This window comes from Penicillium verrucosum (genome assembly GCF_028828655.1).
Source record: "Penicillium verrucosum strain IBT 35672 chromosome Unknown utg000001l_segment0_segment0, whole genome shotgun sequence".
In the NCBI taxonomy this organism is placed as follows: Eukaryota; Fungi; Ascomycota; class Eurotiomycetes; order Eurotiales; family Aspergillaceae; genus Penicillium; species Penicillium verrucosum.
In genome coordinates this window covers 11,328,335-11,353,218 of record NW_026643210.1, presented here as the reverse complement: position 1 = coordinate 11,353,218, position 24,884 = coordinate 11,328,335, and the positions used below count along the sequence as shown (strand labels likewise).

The following is a 24,884-nucleotide window of genomic DNA, read 5'->3' as shown; positions in this document are numbered from 1 at the left end:
CTTTTCGCCGGGACATTCTCGTTTTAGCTTTTAATGATATAACGACTGTTGTAACGATATATACTTTGAACTGGAAACTCATGCTTCAGACAAGTCAATCCAAGGATATCCAATATACCCCCTTCACCCGGATGAGGATCAACTTCGGAGTTAATTTCCAAAGTGAACTCCCATTTAAATCAGCCTTTCATCCGTCCCATCCAAATTGACAAACGGATGCGGCTAATGTACCATCTCCGATCCTACTCCGAGGATATACAGGCTATGTTGTATATCCAAAAAGATGAAACAGACCTTAACACTCTGAAATAGTAGTTGTCCCGGCATTGAGCAGGGATCATAGATCCTAGATCCTTGCCGACATAGGTCGCCAGGTGACCTCTTACCTTGCAATCAGGCAGCCTTCTACCACTAGTTGACCTAGTCGCACACTAAGTACACTAGTGTTCATCCTGTGTAGCATCCTTCAAAGTCCTGTCATCTACTCCGTACTTTTATAATATACACCCCGTCTCATCATTCCTTCTAGATTATTCTCACCCTATCACACCGAGGATATAGTTGATTTTCGATCCAATTTAAATTTTATGGTGAGGGATTTAACATCTGGAAGAAAAAAAAAGGGCAAACCCACTAATCCACTGAACGCGAGCGGATCCCCTTATTTTCGCCAAATAGGCACACGACACTTTAACGGTTCCCGAGGTCGGCTTTTTTAATGGATTGCCGGTTTCTCCATACGGAGGATTGAATTCCGTCCATATGTTGTACCTACCTAGGTAGGTAGGCCCATTTTACTAATAAATCTTGGACGCCCTAGAGTTACATATGAATTTACTAGTATTTACTAGACTCACGTTAAAACACTAACTTCAGTGTTCCACAATATTCTACACGTGAGACAATGTAAATTATATGGGGTTTATATATTGGGAGGGTTAGACACGGAGCTTTAGACGGAGGATACGGAGTATGCGGAGTACTACTAGTTATATGGAGAGTGCAATTTATTACCCAAATCCAATTATTTCGGGAAGGTGGTTTATGTACATTCCGTAGTACGTAAACGCCGATGTGTTTTTCGTGCAGAAAGTGGATCGGCTATGAGACATCCTTATATTGTCCTCGAGGTCAGGAACAATCGGTAAGCTAAACCTGGAACACTTGGGCCGATCCAAGACATGGACGATCTAGCCAATCTCGCCACGTGGAATGCCCAAAGTACTAGATTGTTGATCAGCGGTCTTAAATGCAACCTTACTATACTTACAACCTAACTAGAAACCTAACGACAACCTACAACCTACAACATTGTACGAAGTACAATAGTTAACTAACTAACTAACTACCCCATGTTATTGGAGTCTATGGCTGCACAGCATTAATAGAGGCGAGTCACAAGATCTGGTCAGTTGGCCACTCTCGACAAGTCCGTTGCTCCATCGGACAATTAACCGCTAATATATATGGGTACTCGCTGTTGTCGCCACCCTGCGGGTATGCTAGTCTACGTGGCTTATCGGGTTGATTATGTATCATGTATGCGTGTTGTGCAGCTAACTATAGTTATGTATTGGTGATGGATTGTCCCTACTAGTTAGCTAGCCCCACTAGCACCAACTACTAAGTTATCCAAGCAACTACTAGTACTCCGTACTCCATAGGGACCGTCCCGTTTGAACCATATATCCTAGGAGAGTGGAACAGGTTTAATGAAAACAAGTTTTATGACTAGTATTACACTTGCAGGTCTTTAGTGTAAGCTTAAACTATCACATGGCATTTGACCGGAAGATGTGACGGGTCTAGCAAACAATTGATTTATTTCCACAAGCTACATCTTTAAAGAGGTATGTAACTAATTACTTGACCTAGAGAAGACATATCAAGATTGTGAGATAGTAAAGCTTCATTTAGCCGCCCTGGGCGGAATCGTCAAGTTTGATGTATGATCACCCGTCAACTGCCCAAGGGATGTCGGGCATGCCCCTGGAATATGGAATCAGAAGTGTATTTCTTTCTTGTTTTCCATCAATAGCCATCATGACACTTGCGAGATGTTGGCTCATCGTCGCGTTATCAGCCCTACTATCCACGTAGGCGAGTGTGGAAGGCGATACCACAGAACACTGACCAGCATCCAAGTAGGAATAACCCCTTATCTTTGGTAGAGGGATCGTTTTGTCTAGCGAAACAAGACATTTATTCAGTCAATCGCATGGGGCTGGTATTGAATCAAATGCTGAGTTCCACTGAGTTCCACTGAGTTCCATTGCTGATTCAGGGTCTGTTCTCAGGCATGACCCACAGACATAGTCCGAGCATGTCCTATCCTCTTCAAGGACGATCATACTTAGGCATGCGCATGTTCATCATTGACAGCATATTACCCGCCGGACCAGAGGTTCCAGCTTGGCCCTGAAGACTCTCCAGCAAATTCTTAGCGAGGTTGATGTTGATGTTCTCATCCTCGTCATCTTCACTGGAGATCTTGGCAGCCTTTCCTTTGGATGCACTTGCTTCGTCAGAGGACAATTCTTGCGGGCGCCGGTTGAGATCGAGTACACCCGTCCCTTGCAATTCCGCCTCCATCCGCCGGGAAAGCTCCTTGATCTGCTCCGTATCGTCTTCCCCGTCCGAGTCGAGTTCTTCCACTCGTTTGCGGATGGAATCTGATCCGGAGGGCATGCCCATCATCTCTTTCATCATTTTAGAGAATTCCTCTTCGTTGAATGATGCGTCCTTGTCCTCGCCTTCACTGTCGACTTCTTCGTCATCATCATCTTCATCGACGTCAGAATCCGACCCAAAGTCATCAATGAAATCGGCACCATCGAAGCCTGCTGAGTTATCATTCAGGAACTCTTCAAAGCGAGACACAATACGTTGAAGATTTTCCTGGGCACCAGAGTCACCGAATTTGCCAGCATCTTCTCCCTTTCCTTCACCCCTTCCTTTGAGCTCTGCCTCCAGATCTTCATAGTTGATATCGAGCCATTTTTCATCGTCCTCTCGCTTGTCCCAGGTTTCTTGAATTTCTTTATCTGTGGGAAGGGGTTCATCCCCCGTCTCCACATCCTCGAGCAGGAACTTCATTTCCCTGACTGCAGGCTTGTCTTGATTTTGGGGATCGTACAGCAGCATCTCGAATCCACACGCAAGTTTCATTCCCGCTTCCGCCCGTTCATATGCTTTGCGATCCTCACTTGACGGCAGCTTGCCCATCCAGGTATTTGGCACAGGAAATTCCTGGCTCTTGAGTTGCGCGTATCCAACACGGGTAAACCGAACACTAACGTCGACCAAGTCGTCCGGCTTGAAAACAAGGTCGGTCGCATCCTTAGCTCGTAGTGGTCGCAGCGCGATCGGATCACGAACATAGAACGCCTCCACAGCAGGTGAGATATAGGCTGGCTTTTGGTGTAGGAGGAATGCAACCTTGCGGGGAATTGTGATGATGGCGGAGTGAAGGTTTTCGCTGATTTGCTGAGGGTACTTGCGCAGACGGTAAAAGGCCTCTTCCTGAATTATTGTCGAGCGAAGAAGGCGAACAGGTTCATTCTGGATGATCTTTCGTGCTTCCGGAAGTGTGATTCTCTCGGTGACCTGTCTCTTCGTCTCTTGCTTGGGTTTGATGATTCGGAGCTCTCCCTGGTTGATCCACACCTATCCCATGGATTGGCTGGTTAGTATAATGTCTCTAACAAACCGGTGTGAATTAACTGGCCATAACTCACCCTATTGTCTGCGACATCTGGCTCTATCCATGCTGGGAGTGTTCCCGCAGCTTCAATGAGAAGAAACTCGCCATCGCCGTCCGCCACTTTGACCCAAATATCTTTGTGTCGCTTGGTCAGTTCGCGGAGGAAGTAGACAATGACCCATTCATCTTCAATAGAGTCACCGAAGATCGTGCGACCCTGTAGTGAGGTGATTCCTAAACCCCGCGACAATTAGCTTTACGTTTTGGTTTAGATGTAGGTCTCAAGAATAAGAGTTCCGTACCATCTTCTTTTGTAATCTCCAATTTGAAGGCCTCACGCTGCCAGATGTAATCCTTGAGCAAATCTTTGGTTATATCCGCTGCTGTACGTTGCACCTCAAGCAATCGTGCCCGGGTCTCGGCAGCTTCATCGATAACGGTGGGGGTGGGGGGAGGGCGGGATGTGATAAATCGAGTATTCGACAGCGTCGTCGGGAAGCTCTGGTTTTGGGATAGGACGGAAGGTTGATTGAAACCATGCGATATCCTCCTCAGAAGTCATGATTGGTCTTGTGCTGTCAAAGATCAATGACCTCATGCATTCTTCGATCGAAAAAAAAGTAAAAGCGGCGAAATTCACATCCCGTGATCTACACGCTAATCCCAATTAGGTTAGAAATCAACAGAGGTGTCCACGCTAAACCTAACACAGCCGGGAATAACTCGCCCAAAACACGTCTGTGATTGTCAAGCGTGAACTTTCAGTCTAAACTTCGCTCCTGCCCTTATTGACGGTGATGGTCACGCGCTGAAAGGTTTTGGCCCACCTCTCCCTGTTCAAACATGGCCTTTCCTTACATCGACACGCCGCGCACCGAATACGACGGCAACGCGACTTACCTTACAACCGGGTTTCGCAGCGCGGGGCGGCATCACTTGTCTGCACTCGATTCCCTTGAAAATTCGTTCCAAACACCATCTAAGGACAATGATGTGATCAAAGGTTTCGATAAACGCGTCACTCCGCGTGTCGGTGCTGCTTCCAAGTCAACAAGAGGCGCGTTACGACATCTTCCAGCAACAGCCCCCGAGAAGGGAGAGTTTACCCCGTTAATGAAGAGTGCGACGAAGAACAATCTTCTGAGGAATATGTCTGCGGCCCGAGGAACAGATGGTCCGAAAACCCCGGGATATCAACGAGAGACCCATCGCAGCAACGCCCATACACCCGGCTTGCCTGCTATGGACATGTCTGACATATACGAGGAGGATCGGACAATGGAAGAGCCAACTCCGGTTCCACATGCTGCAAGCAGTAGTGCGCAAAGCACACCGTTGCCCGCACTTTCAGGACGCAACGGAGGAGTCCTTGGTGATGGAGGGAATAATTTGTCGCTCAAGGACCAAGCCATGGTATGATGCATATCCCAACCATTATCCTTTTGCACCCAACAAATGCTGACGCCAACAGGCCATTGATCAACTCAGCAAAGTCAATTTTAGTTTGAAGCTGAGGATTCACTTTATGGAAGAACAACTGCAAAAGGCTGGCCCGGAATACAATAACGACGCCCTCAAAGAAAACAGAGAGCTCAAGGTCTTGCGATTAACGATGCAACGCGATATTGCCCGATACCGAAAGAGCCTACAGCAGGCAGAGAAAGACCTTGAGGACTACCAGCTACAGCTTGTGGAATTAAAGGAGAAATCTTGGAGGGAGCAAGCGGATCAGACGGTACAGCGTGAAATGGATATCATGCGCGAAGAGCTTGAATCGCGTGACATCGAACTCCGAGAAGCGCGCAACGAGTTGAGGCACGTTAAAGATACCCAATCGCAAGAGACCGATAAGCTTCGCGACGATATTGAGGATTTAGAAGCAAGTTCGAGAGAGAAAGACCGGCTACTCGAGGAACGCGAAGAAGAGCTGGAGGATCTGAAACGTAACGCCGAGGAGAATGGCGCAGCTTCGGAGCTCCAGCTTGAGCTAGACCGTGCTAAGGAGCAAATGCAAGAGCTCCATGATAGTCTTTCCCGGGCCAAGTCCGAAACCAGAGAGTCAGTGGATGCCGCAAGGCAGGCTATTGAAGAAAAGGACCGCGCTGAGGAGGATTTGAGAGAATTGCAGGACGAAATGTCGAACAAATCTTTTACCACCAAAGGACTGAGCCGGCAAATGGAGGACAGGACCGAAAAGCTCGAAGAAGAGATACGTGAGCTGCAACAGGATAATGATGCTCTGAGGACAGAACTGAAGAGTAAAACCAACCATGCGACTCTCCTCGAAGAGCGTTACCAAACTATTCAACATGGCCTAGAAGATAACGCCCACCAACTGGTTGAGGACCTTGATGTGGCCAGGCGTGATCGCGATCAAGCTCGACAGGACCTAAAAACTACTTCTGCTCGACTACAGGAGGCCTTGGACGAACTCCAGCGTGGAACGGACGAAAAGGAACTTCTTCAAACTCGCCATCACGCACTGACCGATGAATCGGGAGGACTACAAATTGAACTTGACCGTGCGCAATCCAGAGTCCGCGAACTTCAAAAGGCAGTTCAAGATGCCACATCTCGCGCTCAGGACGAAGGACACAACATTCGCTGGCAGCACAAAGCGGAACTTGAACGGCTGCAAGAGGAGATCGAAAACCTTCACCACGAGATTGAGGAGAAGGAGGGCCGATTTGCCGTCGATCAGAGCCGTTGGGAAAGCAGCAAGCGGACTCTGCAATCAGAGAAAGCATGGGCAGAAGGCCAAGCGGCAGACTTGAAGCGCACTATCGATGCACTTCAGGAAGCTGGCAGCACATATTCTGGGAAGGAGTCTAGGCTTCAAGAGGCCATTGATAGCGAGAAAAAGCGCTACACGCAAGAAAAGTCTATGCTGAATCGCCAAATCCAAGATCTGAAAGACGACCTCGATAAGACGAGACGCGACCTTGATGAAAAACGAGACGAACTTCTTACAGCGAAGCAGGATGCTCGGGTATCTAGACGCGAAGAGCAAGCACTTGTAGACAAGGTGCGAGCTCTGGAAGACGAGGTGATCGTTTTACAATCGAGTTTGGCGGATGAGCAAGAACTTGCTAAGGGTCGACAAAATGGGACATCTGACCTGGACAAAAACCTGGAAAAGTCTATTGCCGAAAGACAAAAGCTCCGTGATCAGCTTGCAAATGCTCATGTGGAGATATTTGACCTGAAAGCTTCGGCGCAGGAGATTGAGGTTGAACGCAACGAGCTCCAAGCTCAACTCGACCGAGTCCAGAGTGCAGATGACACCACCCGGTTTGACCGCGACAAACTTGAACTACGCAAGACTGTAACACGACTCGACAACGAACTCAAAGTACTGCGAGACGCCAAAGTGTCCCTTGAGGACCAGCTTGTCTCAGAAAGTGAACGGTTTGCAGCAGAGGAGGGTCGTCTTTCGGCTGAAATTGACCGCCTTCAGGACAAATTGCTTGCTGGCTCGGGCAACCGAGATCGAGAACTCACTTCGGCCAAGACGAAGGTACAGCGCCTGGAGCGTCGCGCCCAAGAACTGGAAGCTCTTCTTGAGCAGCAGCACCCTCTAGCAGAGAATGAACAATCTGGCACACATGGGGACTTGTCTTTACTTCGACACAGCCTGGAGGAGGCTAAGAAACGGGAAAAGATCCTCCTCCAGCGTGAATCCAAGCAAAAGTCTTCTGCGCAAAGCTACAAGTCCCGAGTTGAGGAATTGGAAAAGGATCTTCATGATGCGATGATGAACAAATTTGAGTCCCACTCCTCCCATAATTCTCCATCAAACAAGCTTCATGAAGAGCTGCGCAGTCTACGAAAACAAGTGGCTGAAGCACACCGATCCCTCCAGAAGGTGAACACGAAGAACCGAGAGCTAGAACGTGCCGTGATGAAAGAAGAAGACCAAAAGGACTTCCATGAGCTCCTCAGGTCCTCCACCCTCGAAGCCGAATCACTGGCCCTAAAACTCTCCGAACGAGAAGCACGCCTGAACGAATTGAAGTCACATGTGCGCCGGATTCGCGAAGAACGAGATGCCCACAAACGCGAGGCTGAAGCTGTAACCAAAAATCTCGATATGTTACAAAGACGCCACGACGAAATCCTCGAGAAAACCTCCCTTTCCAAGTCAACCAACAAAACCAAACACGAGAAAGAAATCCGAGGCTTAGGCAAGGAAATCATCTGGCTTCGCGCTCGCCTACAGCGTGAAGAAAAGTTCCGCCGTGATCTTGCCTGGAGCAAGGGCTTGATGGAACTTGGTGAACGCGTCCGGGTTGCATGGTTCGTACCCCCATTTCTATCTAATACTATCTGCAATATAGCTAACATGTTACCGACAGCAACGATGCTGATCTCCGTATGATTTCCGAGATGGGTGTGCAGGCCCGTGACCGAGCTCCTATCCGCACTCCCCGTCATAAATTAAAATCTGCCATATCTCTTGTGAGGGCCGCTGTTCGCATGCAAAAGATGAGCAGTGATTGGAAGCGGACCAAGAAACTGGGCGAGGGCTTGAAGCGTGCTAAGACTGAAATGCTCAAGCGTCGTGATAGCTCGAACAAGAGCTTGCTTGGTCAGTAGATGGATCGGTGCTGTGTTTTATGTCATTCGTGATTTTGTCTGTTCTTCCAGCGTCGACCTTTAGTCATGAGAGATTCCCCCGACATGTCTTGCAAGTATACTAGCTTTTTTTTTCCAACTTGTTGTTCGTGGTTCTGTGTCTACCTTCATTTTTATCGAGGCGTTCTAGGGCTGGCTTTATGTCAGTTTGTTCGAATCATTTGTGCATAGTGTCATCCCAGTGAAGAATTTAATGATTAACAGTTATTTATGTAGCATCTGCCAGTACAAAAATTGAGTCTTGAATGGCATTAATTACACCTACAAGCTACGGCGAAAGAACCATATAAGTGTGTAGTCTTCAAAGCAGTATGTATGCAGCTACTCACACGCTTTCCTATAACTCGCCAGGATAGACACATGAAAATATTTGCTCAGCCAACGCCGGCCATTGCCAAAAAAATAATTGAGAAACGCTTCTAAACACCAAACTCTTCGGAGACACCCACCAAAAAACCACAGTAATCCGAAATGAAGCAAGCATTGACATGGACACAGATAAAGCGCAGGGGTAAAGGAGACTATGAGCAAGGCCATGAGATATTCAGCTTTCGTCCTCCCTGGAACAAGCCAAGGGAGCCAGGATTTTATGCTGTCGATCGACTGGGATAGAAAAATTCGCATTTCGGAGGCCATGATGGGAAGAATCTCGTTCGGAAAATACAATCATGCGCCTTCACTGCCGAATTCTTGGGTCCATTCAGAGTTCCTTGTGAGATCCTCTCCGCTAACGGTTGGCCGAGAGTTCTTAACTGCCTTGATGAAATCCTTCAGATTGAGAGCTGGCTCTAGAAGCTTATCCGCATCGACGTCAAGCCAGTTCATTTCCATTGCGCCCGCATCCCCTGGTGAGCAAGGCGTGAGTTTCTCTACGCCCTCGTCGAGTACCTGTAACAGAGTTGGGTCAGTCGCCGTGGATTGGAATGGTGAGGACTGAGTATACATACCTTCTTATAATGTGTTGCTCCTTGGATCTTGCGGATTGGCTGCATCAGTGCATCCTGCACGCAAATACTAATATCGCTACCAGAGTAGCCTTCGCTTAGATCGGCCAATTGACGATAGTCGGTCTGGGTCATCTGGCACGGCGTCGAGCCCACGGCTAGCATGAACATCTTCATTCGTGCATTGAGATCGGGAAGACTGATGTGTACTCTTCGCTGGAATCGTCGCCGAATAGCAGCATCCAGTTGCCAGGGGATATTGGTTGCGCCCAAAATCAGAACACCCTTCGAGTCTTTGCCGACACCGTCCATCTGTACAAGTAATTCTGTTTTGATACGCCGTGAGGCCTCGGACTCTCCTTCGCCACGGGGTCCGCACAGCGCATCGACCTCGTCGATGAAGATAATCGCTGGCTTATTCTCACGAGCCATGTTAAACAACTGCTTCACGAGTCTAGACGCGAGTTAGTACGCAACTCTCGAAGCTCCCGTAGATGAAGATGTTGCCCTACCTTTCACTCTCACCCATCCACTTCGAGACCAGGTCACTACTGCTGACACTGAAGAATGTGCTGTTTGCCTCCGTTGCCACGGCTTTGGCAAGATAAGATTTTCCCGTTCCCGGAGGGCCGTAGAGCAAGATACCCTTCCAGGGTTGACGCTTGCCAGTGAACAAATGAGGGAACTTGATGGGAAGAATGACAGCTTCCTTCAATGCTTCCTTTGCATTCTCCAGGCCAGCAACATCCTCCCACTTCACGTTCGGCTTGTCTGACAGAATAGCTCCCTGAAGCGCCGATCGAAGCTTTTTCGCATCCGCATCTTCGCCGTTATCGTCATCTTCCTTCCTGTACGATCCGGTGCTGTTAGCGGGGATAACATAGGACAATAGCCCACTCGCTAACACTGTCTATCACACATATGAGGGGTGCTAGAGCGAGAAGCTCTTGTCAAAAGACGTCGAGTACATACCCTCCCTTCCCACTGCCTTGCGCCACCTTTCCATTTGCGCCAACCGCACTTGGTTTTTTCCGGTCCTCAGCCAGGTGATTTTTAAGCTTCTCCGCGCGATCCATATACTCGCCGGCCTTTGAGCGGATCATCTCCTTCGATTTCGGGTTCTTCTCCCATTTCAAGGCCAGCATGAACAACTCGAGTGCGGAGTAGTACATCTGATAAGCCTTTTCGTACTCGCCATCGTTGTCATTCTCGATCGCCTTCTTGACCGTATCGATCGCCCGCCCCAGAAAATCGGTATTACTCATAATGGGCAATGTGTGTGCTGTCTGGGGTAGAGGGAGCAAGTCGACCGCGGAGGCAGATGTGATAAAGCGGGGAGAGGGGAGCAAGGGTTGGGGGGGGCAATGGGCCAAGGCTGGAGGGATAGGCAACGAGTTGCTAGAAGAGAAAACTTGAAGATCCTTTGGTTGTAGAAGAAAAGAGGTACAAAACAGCCCTAGAACCGAGGGTTGATGGGAATTGGAGGGGAAAGTGAGAGTGGAAGTTGTTTACGGGCGGGAAGCCATTGATTTTCCCTCCTCCCACTTCACCTCCAAGTTCACCATGGACGCCCAGAAACAGCTTCAAGCACTCTCGGAAGAGTTCCAGGGATTGCAGACCGGTATGTCTAGATATCTAATTGATCACAACAATAGCTACTGACCTTTCTCGCACATCCAGAGCTTGAGGTTCTGGTCGATGCCCGCCAGAAACTCGAATCGCAGCAGCAAGAGAACGAAGGCGTACAGACCGAGTTCGCCCAGCTGGACGATGAATCCAACATTTACAAGCTTGTTGGCCCGGTGTTGCTGAAGCAGGATAAGACCGAAGCCACCATGGCCGTCAACGGTCGGTTGGAGTTCATTGAGAAGGAGATGTTAGTGCTACTACCTTGGCCACTATGAACCAACGAAAATATGTGCTGACCGAGAACCAACAGCAAGCGAATTGAAGGCGAGATTGAGGCGACACAAGAAAAGAGCGAGAAGATGCGCTCAGAGGTAAACCGCCCTCATCCAACTACAATCCACCACCCCACCATATGCATATTCTAACCCCTCATTCAGCTCATCCAACTCCAAAGCCAGGCTCAACAGCAGGCGGCTGCTGCTTCGGCGTCCGCATAAACTCAAAAGCTCCCTGGACCCGCAGGCGAAGAAGGATATATCACCCGGTGACCCGGCGATGCGATAGGTGGCGTGCGGGCTACGAAGCTGGCGTCGGATGGGACCAACCCTCAACCAGTTCACTGTGATTCGGTACGTGCACTATGCAACTGTGAACCCTACTTTGGAGGTACGATATCTCGAGGAATTACTGGGCATTGACCGAATCCCAATTGAGTTGGGATAGCTTGGAGGAAATGTATGATCTGTGCAGGTGCCTGACACCAGAACAGCGCATGGATCGGTTTAAAGATATACCCTCAAAATTTTAATACAACGCTATCAAAAGTGATCAATTGGTCTTTGGATGTGGAATTATCTGATAGTGTCAATCATTCTGAAAATTGATATACTTGCACGATGAAGTCTCCCCATGCCTATATACGTAGGTTAATTCAAGTTCGATATTTCAATAATATCTTCCCATCAAGAAGGATGTACACGAATGAAATAAAGAAGGCTTTGAAAGCATCCCAGAGCAACTAGAAGATGGATGACTTCTGATACCATAGAAGCAAAAGAAAACATCATGTGTATATTGACAAAATTCTATTCATTGATTCATAATCAAACATTTATGTACGAAAAACTCTAGTTATCTAGGACTTGACCAGCAGGTTGGCACCAGTCATCTCCTCGGGCTGCTCGACGCCCATGGCGGCGAGAACGGTAGGCGCGACATCACCCAAGACACCGTCCTTCTTGAGGCTCCAGCCCTCTGGGGCGTTGGCCATAACGAAGGGAACCTTGTTAAGGGTATGGGAGGTCTTGGGGGTGCCCTTCTCGTTGAGCATCTCCTCGGCGTTTCTGCGAATGTGGGTTAACTAGCAATCCTCTTGATGAACAGTGTTCCTGTGCCGCAGGATAACTTACCCGTGATCGGCGGTAATGAACAGAGTGTAGTTGTTCTTCTTGCAAGCCTCATAGATCTCGCCAATGGCCTTATCAGTGGCAGCAACACCCTGGATGGCGGCCTCGTACACGCCAGTGTGGCCGACCATGTCGGGAGGGGCGAAGTTGTTCATGACAAAGTCGAACTTCTTCTCGCCAAGGCGCTCAGCCATCTTGGTACCGACAGCAGCTGCACTCATCTTTGGGTCAAGATCGTAGGTAGCGACTCGGGGCGAAGGAATCATATCGCGGGTTTCGCCGGGGAAATCCTTCTCAATACCACCGTTAAAGAAGAAAGTGACGTGAGCGTACTTCTCAGTCTCAGCAATGTGGCATTGCTGGAGGTTCTTCTTGGCGAGCCATTCGGCCAGCACATTACCCATGTGCTGCGGGGGGGAAAGCAACATCGAAGGTGTAGTCAGTCTTGTACTGGGTCATGGTGGTGAGGGAGATGTTCTTGGGGTAGGGGAAGTCGGGACGCGGGGAACGGTCATAGTCGCCCAGCAGCTGGGTGATTTCACGGACACGATCCGAGCGGTAGTTGAAGAAGAAGAGGGTATCGTCATCTATACAGGCTCAATTAGCTGTCATGACATTGTCTTTTGGGCTCGGACCTCACGTACCTTGGACACGGCGTTCCTTGCCGCCAACAATGATGGGCTTCAGGAACTCATCGTTCTCGTTCTTCTCATAGCGCTCCTTGATGGTTTGTAGCGGGTCCGAGCTGTCCTCACCCTCGCCAGTGACCAGACCCTTGAGGCCAATCTCAACACGCTCCCAGCGCTTATCGCGGTCCATGATGTAGTAGCGGCCCACGACAGTGGCAATTGCGCCGATACCGATCTCCTGTGTCTTCTCAAGCACCTGTTGCATGAACTTGTCGGCGCTCTTGGGGTCGGTATCACGTCCATCGGCGAAGAAGTGGATGAAGACCTCGGGGATCTGCATGTCCTTGGCGACCTGGAGCAAGGCGAACAAATGAGTGATGTTGGAGTGAACACCACCATTCGAGACCAAGCCCAGAAGGTGGAGACGTCCATTACCCTCCTTTGCACGGGTGAAAGACTTGATGACACTGGGGACCTTGCCCATCTCGCCCTTCTTCATGGTCTGGTCAATGCGAACACTGTCCTGCCAGACAACACGACCAGCACCAATGTTCAGGTGACCGACCTCACTGTTGCCCATCAGACCCTCGGGCAGACCAACAGCGAGCGAGGAGGCATCCAACTCGGCGAAGCCCTGGGCGGTCTTGGAGTTGGGCTCAGCGAAGCCTGACATGTGTGGGGTATCGGCCGCAGCGATGGCATCTCCCTGGGGTGGGGAGTTGGGGCCTGCAATACCCCAGCCATCAATCACAACTATAAGGCTTGTATTAGCCTGCATATCCTTTGGGGACCTGGGTGGCAGTCAATCATACTCAAGGCAACTTTTTGGTCAGCCATAGTGGGGTTTGTTATTGTGATTTGAATCACACCTAGAATTATATGAACAATGATCAATTGCTGAACCAAGAGAAACTCGACAGTAAACCGACAAAGCTGCTTACCTTTCAACAGATGTTTAGAGGAGAAGAGACAGAGAGGAGAATCAGACCACCAACGAAGAAAAAAAAGGCCGCCGGTGAAGGAGGGGCATGGGCCCCGACGTCACCGTCACCGGGTGCCAGGAGCGTATTTGCTGAGATAATCATGTGTTGCGGCCGAATCTACAGGGCGTCTTCCGACTCTTCCCTAAAAACTTAACCCCAGCCGGGATCTACTCGTCCTTTAGATCTCTTTCCTCGGGATCCTTTCAGACAACATTCCCGACAATGGCTTCTCGATCCCCGCCAGTGGGCACCCCGCTGCTGAAATCCCCTGTGCCTGAGACGCCCTTGAAAGATGCGCCAACACCAGCGCCTGAAACAGTACCGTTCCCTTCACCACAGACCTTTGAGATAATCCCACCATTGCATGGTATTCTTTCTCGCTTGCTCTCCTCAAAAGGGCAGCAAACCGGTTCATCGGACGCACCCGGAGATACAACAGGGGTCCCAGGAGCTTCCCAGACGCAGACCCAACAGACACCTTCAAACATCCCTAATGGTGGACACAATGGCAACACCACCTCTTCACATGCTGTACCAGAAGTATCAGTCCTTGGTTCAAGCGCTCATCCGCCGCTCGATGTGAAAAACCTCCCTACCGAAACCAGCTCTGTCAGGATTCGAATCCAGAAGGCTCGTACAGTCGTCGAAGGGCTACCGGATGTGCATCGGTCTGTCAATGACCAACAAAGGGAGATTGCAGAGCTGGAGGATCGTGTGAGACGTTTGCGCTCTGTCATCTCTGACTTTGGGAGTCGAGCAGGAACGCTACATGAGGACAATACGAGGACCGTGGAAGCATGAGGACCGTGGAAGCATGAAGCTTGAACTTCGAAAATCCCGGTTCAGAATGGGAATTCTCAAGCCAACCAGGTGCCACATGCCTTTCGATTCAATTCATTTGGCGTTTATAATAAGGAAATACCCTGGTGTTTTTTTTTTTAGCGATCATTTCAAGACAACAAAAGGCGCCATCATTTCATTAGCTGTGGCAACTCCAACAACTCATAATATATTTCCTCTTCTCTCTTTTCTCGAATATTCAAAGGGATTTGCCAATTATGTAATTGTCTTAAACCTCCAATTGTACCAATTTGCTGCAGTTACAAATTCTATAACCTAAAACCCTAATCCGGTCAGCTCTCTCCGATATCGTTCGGTGTGCTAAGGTTCAGCGCCTGAGGCAACCGGCAGATCCCCTCCCCCACCACTTCCATTTAATTTTTCCCCTTCTCTTCACTTCCCCTCCTCCATATCCAAATTTTTCTGTTTATTTCCAGGCAGATTACCATCCTTCATCATGACTTACGCTCTTTCCGAGTCCCACCGGGACGTGAGTAACACATCTACCCTCATTTATAGCATCTGGATCATTAACTCATCGATTACAGCAAATGCACAACTCCCTCGTGTCTAGCGACCCGGAGATTGCCTCCATCATGGTACGTTAAAACTATACCATGGGACTTGCAGTCGAATGCATTTTCCCCACCAGAAAGTTCAGCTGTGCTAATTCTTCTATCCGTACAGGAGAAGGAAGTCCAGCGTCAGCGTGAGTCAATCGTTCTGATTGCCTCCGAGAACTTCACTTCTCGTGCTGTCTTCGATGCTCTTGGTTCCCCCATGTGCAACAAGTACTCCGAGGGTTACCCCGGTGCTCGTTACTACGGTGGCAACCAACACATCGACGCCATTGAGATCACCTGCCAGCAGCGTGCTCTGAAGGCCTTCAACCTCGACCCCGCCAAGTGGGGCGTCAACGTCCAGTGCCTTTCCGGTAGCCCCGCCAACCTCCAGGTCTACCAGGCTCTTATGCGTCCCCACGACCGCTTGATGGGCTTGGATCTCCCCCACGGTGGTCACTTGAGCCACGGCTACCAGACCCCCTCCCGCAAGATCTCTGCCGTTTCCACCTACTTCGAGACTTTCCCTTACCGTGTTGACCTTGAGACCGGTATCATCGACTACGACACTCTCGAGCGTAACGCCGAGATGTACCGCCCCAAGTGTCTGGTCGCCGGTACCTCCGCCTACTGCCGTCTGATTGACTACAAGCGCATGCGCCAGATTGCCGATAAGGTTGGCGCCTACCTCATCGTCGATATGGCTCACATCTCCGGCCTGATCGCCGCTGGTGTCATTCCTTCTCCCTTCGAGTACGCCGATGTTGTGACCACCACCACCCACAAGTCTCTCCGTGGCCCCCGTGGTGCCATGATCTTCTTCCGCAAGGGTGTCCGCAGCACCGATAAGACCGGCAAGGATGTCCTTTACGACCTCGAGAACCCTATCAACTTCTCCGTCTTCCCTGGCCACCAGGGTGGACCCCACAACCACACCATCACTGCTCTGGCTGTTGCCCTCAAGCAGGTCGACACCCCTGAGTTCAAGCAGTACCAGGAGCAGGTCATCAAGAACGCCAAGGCTCTCGAGGAGGAGTTCAAGGTTCTTGGCCACAAGCTCGTCTCGGACGGCACTGACAGCCACATGGTCCTCGTCGACCTCCGTGCCAACAGCCTCGATGGTGCTCGTGTTGAGGCCGTTCTCGAGCAGATCAACATTGCCTGCAACAAGAACTCCATCCCCGGTGACAAGTCGGCCCTCAGTCCTTGCGGTATCCGCATTGGTGCCCCCGCCATGTCTTCCCGTGGTATGGGCTCCGAGGACTTCAAGCGCATTGCCCGCTACATTGACCAGTCCGTCGCCATCTGCAAGAAGGTCCAGAGTGAGCTTCCTAAGGAGGCCAACAAGCTCAAGGACTTCAAGGCCAAGGTTGCTGATGACAGCGTTCCTGAGATCCTTGCTCTCCGCAAGGAGATTGCTCAGTGGGCCAGCACCTTCCCTCTCCCCGTTTAAATGGGATATTGAGGTCCGAGTATGAGTTGCGGAAAAATAAGAGGGGTCCTGAATCCAGGATCTCACGAGTTCAACATCATTTCGTATAACAAAAGAAAAATACATGGGTGCGTTTTTAGGGGTTAATTACCGGACTGCTTTTTCAACCTGACGCGGGTCATTGGGATATGGGAAATGCTTTTTTGCATGTGAAACGAGCAATGTTATTTTTGGCGGTTGGGCCTCGCACTTATTCAACAGCGGGCTCAACATGAATTTCTAAGGGGAAAAGTTCAACATTAATTGGGCGTCCTATGTACATTCTACAATCTGTTCTCAACACAAGGATCTATAGAATCCAAGGACTATTTTCTTCTCATCTGCTTTTCCAGGGTTATTTCCTATCTAGGTAATACCATAGTGTAGCCATCAGTTGCCTTTGCTGGTTAGTCTTGCCTGGTTCTGAATGCATCACGCTACCAGTCCTCCCAGGCGGGTGAAAAGCTCAACCTCCATTCGTCCAGCCGCGTCTGGCTGCATGAGAATGCTGCCTATCGGATCTTCCTCAAGATCCTCCTCCCACATCGGCCTTGGTTCGGCATTGGCCTTGAATCTATTGTACAGGCACATCCGCAGGTGCCAACGAAGGAGGTCAGGACTCACACGCTGGGTTCCACTTCTGGCAGAGTCTCGGAGGCGAGTACCACCCATTCCCGTAGGATCACTTCCGAATACAATAATCTTGTAATTGGCCTATGTTTATCGCCATTAGTACGTATCGGCGAAATAGCAGATCTGACTATAGAAGGGGTCTTACATCGGGGTCAATTCCAATTTGGAAAGCATTGAAGTGTGCGTGAATATCCGCACGGAGGAGAAGCCCATTCTGGGCAGAATAGAGGCCAGAATCTCCAATCTCACTATTGGGGCGAGTGTCCGTAATACAGCGCCGGTATCCGCCTCGTCTCCATTCCTCCAGCCTGATTACAGGGAAGACATGCGTAGCGTCAACATCTTGGAAAGGGTGCTCTTCGATAAAAATGGTAGATAGCCCGGTAATTGTACAACATCTGTCTCTGTTGCGGAGGCTGTCGCGAAATGACCTTTGCTATAGAAATGATTAGCTCTGTCGCTACATGCTTCTGATCATTCCGATATCGACTTTACCAAGCGGTCTCGTTCACTCTGACCCTGGTCCTGGGAACTGATGTCACGAGTTCTGATGCGGCGTGGAGCACTCTCAGTCGTGAGGTTGACAGTAGTGGGATTTCTCTCTGTACAATCACCAACATTGGAAACCACAGTGATGCTAGGCGTATCAACGTACTTGTATCAAGGACTATGTAGTTGCCGGGGCTGACTAGAGCCCGACTACTAGACGGGAGTGCAGCACCTGTTGTGCCGTCCTCCTGCAATTTGTAAATTTTCCACATCTTCTCCTCGCCGGGAAAGATAAATATTAGTGAGCAGTATCGATAAAGCATCTCAGGAGAAATGTATTGATATTGCTCGTCAGTTGGGATTTCCAGGGCTATAACAAGGCTGTCAGTTGTCGTACTGGTTCCTATGAGGCAGGCTATCGTGACTTACCAGCCAGAAGAGAACCGTTGTCCTGGTAAATCCGGAGGTTCAACCGCGGGGATCTGGGTGGTTGGAGTTCACGAGTGGCCATGTTGAAATAGATTAGTAGAGAACAATTGATAGAATAGAAAGAAAGGTAACAGAAGAGTGACTGGGAAGTAAAGCCATACTTCCCGATTGGGTTAGCTTAGTGACGTCATGTGATAATGCTTTACTGCTGCCACTTGTTTCTGCCTTACCTTTCAATATATCTACGAGCTACCTATGTTGTACACATGCGAGACCATAGTAAATACGACAAACTATACAGCGTGTAGTTAGCATATATCCTAGCCAAATATTTCACCCTTCTCCCCTACCATGGATTCAAAGCTATACTCGCGATGTGGGCATGTACGTCCCTTACATCAATTTCTATCAGTGTTTGGTCGAGAGACTCAAAGTTGTGAACATTGCCGAAGCATCGTGGCTAGAACCGGTGCGCGTATAATGGACCCTCCACCTACCGAGGAGCTGTCGGCTCCAATCGAGTCGTCTCCAGATCCCCTTACATTCTTATTTCCAGCTACAGAAGTCTATATAGAGGGTTCGCTAGATCCCCTATCTAGAACCTATATATAGTGTTGAACAATCTCCCATGCATGCATGCATGTTGTTTTCTGCAGACTGAGCCTTTTGATATTTGTTTGCTATTTGCTATTTGCTATTTGTTGTTTGCTACAATTGAGCAATGTTCAGATAGTTTCTACAGGGTATATAAACCCCTGCATTTCTAGTTTTACCAATTAACAATTCTTGCTTTGCTTTCTCCCACACACATAGTAGTAATCTACCATAGATTGCTCATCATATAGTGCTCGCGAACGCTACCTCTGGACCAGTTCCGCTCCAAGTTCCGCTCCGGCGAAGTCAAAAGATGCCAGAGGCAAAGCTAGAGCACAAGCCAGTATATAAGCAGAAGCCAATATACAAGCACAAGCACTCCCTCAAGAATCTACCACGGGTCAGTCGCCTCTTCTAGAACAACCAATTCCTCAAACGATAGCCGAACCCCAAACTCGTACCCCTCCGATACCACTACTGACCCCGCAGTCTCTAATCAAGAGTGGTCCTTGATCCAGTCGTTCTACAACCGCCTACAATCATACTCGATGGAGACCTGTTCCCGTTGTCGTTAGCGATGGTTCAATATAGAGCTTGCCGATGGGGTTTGCTCCAACTGCCGAAAGGCTGATAGAGGTCAGGCTGCAGGGTTATTTAGTACGCTAAATAACATGCAGCCGGATGAGATGCCTCTTATATTGCCGGAGCTCACTCAGGTAGAAGAGATCTTGATATCGCGGGTTCATGTATTTATCGAAGTTCGCTTGATCCGTGGCCAGCAGTATCGCTACCAAGGCCACGTTGTACATTTTCTAAGAGACATTGGCATAATGCTTTACTGCTGCCACTGTAAATCGTCTGTTTCTACCTTATTTGTGCCTTATTTACACCTTACTTCTGCCTTACGTCTGCCTTACTCTTCAATATATCTACGAGCTACCTATGTTGTACACATGCGAGACCATAGTAAATACGACAAATTACAACTTGATATCTTAACAATAATAGACTATCACATAGGCTTATACCTTAGTGCTTTCTTAGTACTACATTCGTTTTACAACCTCGCCAAGGAACCCGTGGTATAAGAGCAGTGACTTCCAGCGAAAAGAACTTCCCCTTGTCAACAACACACATCTCATCACGCTTCGCCTGCTGTCGGCCTCTTTTCTTTTTTTTTTTTCTTAAAAAAAAAAAAACATGGCGGACTCCGAGGGCCCTCGTGTAAGTGTTGACACCACTGCCATGACTTCGTTTCCCCAAGCCTCCCATTCCCCAATGCAATCAGACCTCTACCATGACCATCATACTCCCAACGATTATCACATATTCATCGATTGTTGAAATATGGACTAATAAATGATAGCTTTTTTGTTACTATTATTATATGCCGGGCCATACGGAAGCCAGCTGCCGCCGCTTAAGGGCGCCTGGGCGCCCTTAACCGGATGTCCCTCCCCCCGCTCCCTGTAAGATCCACATGCCTGCTTTGGGGATATATTGTTGATTTGATATCTGACTGCTGCAGACCAAGCGAAAGGCACACCGCGCCTTTCGAGGCGGAAAGGCCAAGAAGGGTATGTCATGCTGTTGTCCATGATACCTTACCCAAAAGTTCCCTCTCAATTTCGTCTCACTTCACTCTCACTTCACTCTCACTTCTTTCTTGCTTCTTCCTTTTTCACGTTACTCTGCTGCTCTGTTGTTCATAGACGAGTGGCTAACGTATTAACAGCCAAGACTGCTATAAAGGAGGGTACGTGTTTATCCCAAGCGCAAGGCACACTAGGCTAGAAGCCGCGGCATCCTTTCCCACACTGATGACTGCCGCGAGCCGCTTAGAGGCCCTCGCAGCGAGCTGTGCAGCAAGCAAAAAGGCCGCTAACATTCTTACGTCTCGCCGGAGAACATAACATGACGGACGTGGAAGCTGCCACGTTCTTCCAACGCACGAAACAGCCAGTTCTTCCTGCCTATATGAACAACACCTTGTCTATGATTACCAGCGACACCGAGGCTGCGCAGATCAGAGACGCTCCTCGCTAGTGTTGGTGAAGCGCTCGGTAACCTCGACAGTGCGTCTGCAATTCTGTTCATCTTGCCTTCCCCTAGCTATCAGTGTAACCTGTGTAACCTTTATCGATAGCTAACTATGTATCGGTAGGCAATATAGTTGTTAAGATACGAAGATATAAGTATAGAATATATCGCACTTACTATAGGCTCGTATATAAAACACGTTAGCGAAGAAGTATGTTGTACATGACTCCACAAAAGTGTCAACACCCCTTCCGCTACCGCCTTCTTAATTAATCATACCGCCCTTCACCCCTTAGCTTTTATTGGTGGATATCAAGCTGGCAGAACCTGGGGTGTTCACACTTTTACGTAGTGACTTGTAGTTTCAAAATAGTAGTTTTATATTAAGCAATTACCAGCAAAACAACTGAAATTTATTTATGATACGAAATAGTGAGCCCAAGCTCCATGGTCACATGACATTATTAGGTAATTGGTAACCTGACCGAGCTGTGTTCTGGTTCGTTCCAGCATCGATAAGGACCCAGTACCTTATCGCCCCGGACCCTTGCGGAGACCTCATACTTCCCCCAACTTGTCTTGGATTAAAACCTGAAGCAGTGCAGCACTTCTTGAAGAAGTCACCGGTGAACCAAAAGAGGACAGGACCTTACCCGACATGGCAAATACCGCACAATGCTACTATTGCTTTGAGTCCCTCCTCGCTTCATTCGAGGATCGCCAGCCCCCCACTCTGGCAGCCGTAGAGGCACTATGGGAACAACACGAGCAAACTAAGAAGTTGTCGAGCCTTGAAGAACAACTCGAAGTGGAAGATACAGACCAACAGCAGTCCGTAAATGAACAGGACGAAGATGACGATTGCAACCAATCGATCCAATCGAGTAGTCAGCCCAAGAAGCTGCAACTGCCCAGAATCAGCCGTCTTCAGAGCCAATTCTCCGCCTCTTCCAGTGCAGCCACATCTTCGTCGTCGTCCGCATCCAATACTTCATCCAACTCGCTACAGTCGAACTCAACCAACATCACCACGCCAAGTGCGGTTACCGAAACCCCCCAGCTGAGATCACCTGATCAGCGATATCCCCTGTTTGTGACATGGAACACCCTGTCACGAAGCGGACACAAGTCTCTACGCGGGTGCATAGGCACATTCGAGGGGCAGGAACTTGCAGCGGGGTTGAAGTCCTACGCTTTGACCTCGTACGTGGTTCCCATTGAATACCCCCTCTTTCGCTACAACGCTACAAAGGTACATTCCTATCTATATATCACACTGACTCACATGTGATCTTGCTTTAGGGCTTTCGATGACACCCGTTTTGAGCCCATTCCCAAATCTCTTCTTCCCTCCCTATCATGCTCCCTCACCCTCCTTGGGTCCTTCGAGCCGTGTGCAAATGCCTTGGACTGGTCTCTGGGTACTCACGGGCTGCGGATCTCCTTCATCCACCGCGGTCGTCGCTATGGCGCCACTTATCTTCCTGACGTCGCTGTCGAGCAAGGCTGGACCAAAGAAGAGACCGTGGAAAGCTTGATGCGCAAGGCGGGCTGGGATGGTGGTAGTGGTGGCAGTACTGCACGAAGACTGCTACGTGGTGCAGCTGGTGGGAACTCCGGTGGTACTAAGCCCTGGGATCAGGTCTCGGATTTCCGTACCGTCAGATATCAAGGTCTCAAGGCAAGCGCTAGTTATGCGGAGTGGCAGGAATGGCGAGGGTGGGTTCTCTCTCTGGATGATGGGGAGGAGATCCTGGAAGGCACAGATTGATCCGCATTTATTTCTAGATCAATTTGCCTTTCGTCCCACATCTCAACGCTTGAAGTGGGACTGATGATTGTAATGACTATGATGATACTGCTCCTTTAGTTTCCTTCGTGGGTTTTCCGTTCACAGCTTTTCGGCATGGGCATTAATAAGGGATGGCAATGGTTTGGATGTCCGCAGTCATGACGAGGATTTGATATGACATCCCAGCTTTATAAAGATAGTGAACGAGCATTTCAAACCGAGACTCATCAGATAATTATTGATTATAAAACACTGGCATACTTCATTGTATTTGATAATAATGTGATATGCAGAGACATTGAAAAGACCCAAGTAATGCAAAAGTCCCAGGCCAGAGAAGAGCAGCCAATGATTCTTTCAAATCCGAATATGAATATTCCCACGGACGAAACAACCATACACAAAGCCAAGGATACATATCCACGCCTCCTAACGCGGAGTACGACTCCATAAACCGGCAACCATCTCCTTGACCCTCCGCTCCTGTGCCCGGATCTGCTCCTCAGTCTGCCCACGCGCATTACCACGACTATCAATCTGCATCTGAGTCGGACCACCAGCATTAACCGGCACAGGCGGAGGAGCATGGTGCTTCTCCTCGATAATCTCATCACCATTAACACGCTCAGGCTTAGGATCAACGCTCATAACGCCATCCATCGTGAAACCGCCTCCCTCACGGAGTTTGTTGATAGCGCGCACGGTATCGATAGCACGGTGCAGCGTGCGACGCGCATTGAAGTTTTTCTTGACCGTTGGCAGCAGATCTTCGCCCGAGCCGACCTTTCCACTGTCGGAGGCCAGGTTAACCCATGGGTGCTGGAGAGCTTCGTGCGATGTCATCCGGGACTTCGGGTTGACTGTCAGACAGCTGTTGATGAAGCTACGGGCTTCCTGCGATACGCCGCGCCAGTACTCGATCGGTGTGAAGGAGTAGTCTGCTGCTAAGATCGCTTGCATCTCTTCGAGATTGGAGTCCCGGTCGAAGGGCGTGTATCCGCATAGCAGGAAGTAGGTGATTACGCCGATGGCCCAGATGTCGCTAGAAGGGGATGTTGTCAGTGAAAGATAAAATAATCGCAGATAAGATGGACTTACACTGGCTTGCCGTGGCCGCTCTTTTTGAAGATCTCCGGTGCCATGTATCCTGGCGTTCCGCAGGTTGTGGTCAGGACGTGGAACTGCTCCTCGTCCATGATCCTCGACAATCCGAAGTCGGCAATCAATAGATCCGCGTTGTCTTCCGGCGTGCGGAAAAGCAGGTTCTCCGGCTTCAGATCACGGTGCACGATGCCATGGTCGTGCAGATAGGCCACGGCGGAGAGCACTGCGCGGATCAAGTCTGCAGCGTCAGACTCATAGTAGCTGCCTTTGCGACAGATGCGGTCAAAAAGTTCCCCGCCCAGCGCGAGATCGGTGACAAGATATACTAGACAGCATCATTCGTCAGCGGGGGCGCTATTAAAGCGATTGTAGAGGAGCAAAACACACAGTTGTTCATAGTCTCGAAGTAGTCAACCAGTGTGAGGATGTTCTGGTGGCCCAGCGACACCTTCTTCAATACTGCGATCTCATTCCTGACCTATATATTTCAGAAGAGGTCAGTTAATGCTCCCGTAGTTGTAGTTCTCCCAGCACACACCATATGTTCTCGCCCGGACATGAGACGCTTGTTGATGACCTTTGCCGCATAATAGCGACCGGTATCGATGTGCACACATTCCTTCACAACAGAGTACGAACCAGCGCCCAGTGTCTTTCCGGTCTTGTATCGGCACGGTTGAACCTTCGGCTTCTGACCGCTCGGGGGTTGTGCCGCCATTGCGAATAAAACCAAGTGGGGGATGCGCGACGCGAATTGTGGGGGGAATGGGGAATTCGTGTGACGCAGAAGACGAGTGAAGGACTGAGCGCAGTTGCTAGAGAGATTTCGACCCGAAGGTTGCGCGATAGTTATGTACGCCTGTCCTTATGTACCTGCGCGAGTCAAAGTCAGCCTTACGGTAAAGTGGCACAGGAGTCCAGCGCGAAAGACCCAGGATGAGAGTGCGCAGAAAGTACTCACAGTTGGGCGACAAGGGCTGATTACCCGTGGACAACTATATGG

The 24,884-nt window shown here is 49.5% G+C and overlaps 11 protein-coding genes across 11 annotated transcripts; 5 read left to right on the top strand and 6 right to left on the bottom strand.

Annotated features, from left to right (window-relative positions):
- Positions 1 to 2,337: 2,337 nt before the first annotated feature.
- Positions 2,338 to 4,265, bottom strand: N7516_004156 (putative regulatory factor Sgt1; the record flags this gene model as incomplete). The annotated part of the gene is given in 4 exon segments (XM_057216876.1): positions 2,338 to 3,666; positions 3,738 to 3,937; positions 4,006 to 4,128; positions 4,142 to 4,265. 4 exon segments carry the CDS (start codon positions 4,263 to 4,265, stop codon positions 2,338 to 2,340), a joined length of 1,776 nt encoding a protein of 591 aa, XP_057078759.1.
- A 281-nt stretch (positions 4,266 to 4,546) lies between these two features.
- N7516_004155 (putative spindle-pole body protein (Pcp1)) lies at positions 4,547 to 8,314 on the top strand (the record flags this gene model as incomplete). Its single annotated transcript, XM_057216875.1, has 3 exons — positions 4,547 to 5,116; positions 5,175 to 7,999; positions 8,059 to 8,314. 3 exons carry the CDS (start codon positions 4,547 to 4,549, stop codon positions 8,297 to 8,299), a joined length of 3,636 nt encoding a protein of 1,211 aa, XP_057078758.1. The 3' UTR covers positions 8,300 to 8,314.
- Positions 8,315 to 9,004: 690 nt separating this feature from the next.
- Positions 9,005 to 10,547, bottom strand: N7516_004154 (AAA family ATPase VPS4; the record flags this gene model as incomplete). Its single annotated transcript, XM_057216874.1, has 4 exons — positions 9,005 to 9,226; positions 9,286 to 9,736; positions 9,795 to 10,130; positions 10,255 to 10,547. 4 exons carry the CDS (start codon positions 10,545 to 10,547, stop codon positions 9,005 to 9,007), a joined length of 1,302 nt encoding a protein of 433 aa, XP_057078757.1.
- Positions 10,548 to 10,826: 279 nt separating this feature from the next.
- N7516_004153 (tubulin-binding prefolding complex subunit YKE2) lies at positions 10,827 to 11,420 on the top strand. The gene is made up of 4 exons (XM_057216873.1): positions 10,827 to 10,903; positions 10,963 to 11,158; positions 11,222 to 11,282; positions 11,349 to 11,420. Exons 1-4 carry the CDS (start codon positions 10,846 to 10,848, stop codon positions 11,406 to 11,408), a joined length of 375 nt encoding a protein of 124 aa, XP_057078756.1. The 5' UTR covers positions 10,827 to 10,845; the 3' UTR covers positions 11,409 to 11,420.
- A 626-nt stretch (positions 11,421 to 12,046) lies between these two features.
- N7516_004152 (phosphoglycerate mutase, 2,3-bisphosphoglycerate-independent) lies at positions 12,047 to 13,783 on the bottom strand (the record flags this gene model as incomplete). The annotated part of the gene is made up of 5 exons (XM_057216872.1): positions 12,047 to 12,254; positions 12,321 to 12,688; positions 12,744 to 12,904; positions 12,962 to 13,699; positions 13,759 to 13,783. The coding sequence occupies 5 exons, from the start codon at positions 13,781 to 13,783 to the stop codon at positions 12,047 to 12,049; spliced, it is 1,500 nt and encodes a 499-aa protein (XP_057078755.1).
- A 368-nt stretch (positions 13,784 to 14,151) lies between these two features.
- N7516_004151 (mediator of RNA polymerase II transcription subunit 9) lies at positions 14,152 to 14,730 on the top strand (the record flags this gene model as incomplete). Its single annotated transcript, XM_057216871.1, has 1 exon — positions 14,152 to 14,730. The coding sequence occupies one exon, from the start codon at positions 14,152 to 14,154 to the stop codon at positions 14,728 to 14,730; it is 579 nt and encodes a 192-aa protein (XP_057078754.1).
- A 472-nt stretch (positions 14,731 to 15,202) lies between these two features.
- N7516_004150 (glycine hydroxymethyltransferase SHM2) lies at positions 15,203 to 16,782 on the top strand (the record flags this gene model as incomplete). The annotated part of the gene is made up of 3 exons (XM_057216870.1): positions 15,203 to 15,259; positions 15,318 to 15,368; positions 15,457 to 16,782. Coding segments are annotated over 3 exons (1,434 nt in total), but the record flags the coding sequence as incomplete, so codon positions are not given.
- Positions 16,783 to 17,232: 450 nt separating this feature from the next.
- On the bottom strand, positions 17,233 to 18,433 carry N7516_004149 (HNH endonuclease signature motif containing protein; the record flags this gene model as incomplete). Its single annotated transcript, XM_057216869.1, has 5 exons — positions 17,233 to 17,514; positions 17,579 to 17,869; positions 17,929 to 18,035; positions 18,089 to 18,292; positions 18,352 to 18,433. 5 exons carry the CDS (start codon positions 18,431 to 18,433, stop codon positions 17,233 to 17,235), a joined length of 966 nt encoding a protein of 321 aa, XP_057078752.1.
- Positions 18,434 to 20,835: 2,402 nt separating this feature from the next.
- On the bottom strand, positions 20,836 to 21,042 carry N7516_004148 (uncharacterized protein; the record flags this gene model as incomplete). Its single annotated transcript, XM_057216868.1, has 1 exon — positions 20,836 to 21,042. The coding sequence occupies one exon, from the start codon at positions 21,040 to 21,042 to the stop codon at positions 20,836 to 20,838; it is 207 nt and encodes a 68-aa protein (XP_057078751.1).
- A 601-nt stretch (positions 21,043 to 21,643) lies between these two features.
- Positions 21,644 to 22,756, top strand: N7516_004147 (AMMECR1 domain-containing protein; the record flags this gene model as incomplete). Its single annotated transcript, XM_057216867.1, has 2 exons — positions 21,644 to 22,188; positions 22,288 to 22,756. 2 exons carry the CDS (start codon positions 21,644 to 21,646, stop codon positions 22,754 to 22,756), a joined length of 1,014 nt encoding a protein of 337 aa, XP_057078750.1.
- A 450-nt stretch (positions 22,757 to 23,206) lies between these two features.
- On the bottom strand, positions 23,207 to 24,599 carry N7516_004146 (serine/threonine-protein kinase; the record flags this gene model as incomplete). The annotated part of the gene is made up of 4 exons (XM_057216866.1): positions 23,207 to 23,819; positions 23,876 to 24,206; positions 24,269 to 24,359; positions 24,420 to 24,599. The coding sequence occupies 4 exons, from the start codon at positions 24,597 to 24,599 to the stop codon at positions 23,207 to 23,209; spliced, it is 1,215 nt and encodes a 404-aa protein (XP_057078749.1).
- Positions 24,600 to 24,884: the final 285 nt, after the last annotated feature.

Bases quoted from the DNA above. Each gene is read 5' to 3' on its own strand.
- N7516_004153 (XM_057216873.1), top strand. From the start codon at position 10,846: ATGGACGCCCAGAAACAGCTTCAAGCACTCTCGGAAGAGTTCCAGGGA. The intron at 10,904-10,962 runs GTATGTCTAGAT...TCGCACATCCAG, and splicing joins GTTCCAGGGATTGCAGACCG to AGCTTGAGGTTCTGGTCGAT. The intron at 11,283-11,348 runs GTAAACCGCCCT...CCCCTCATTCAG, and splicing joins GCGAGAAGATGCGCTCAGAG to CTCATCCAACTCCAAAGCCA.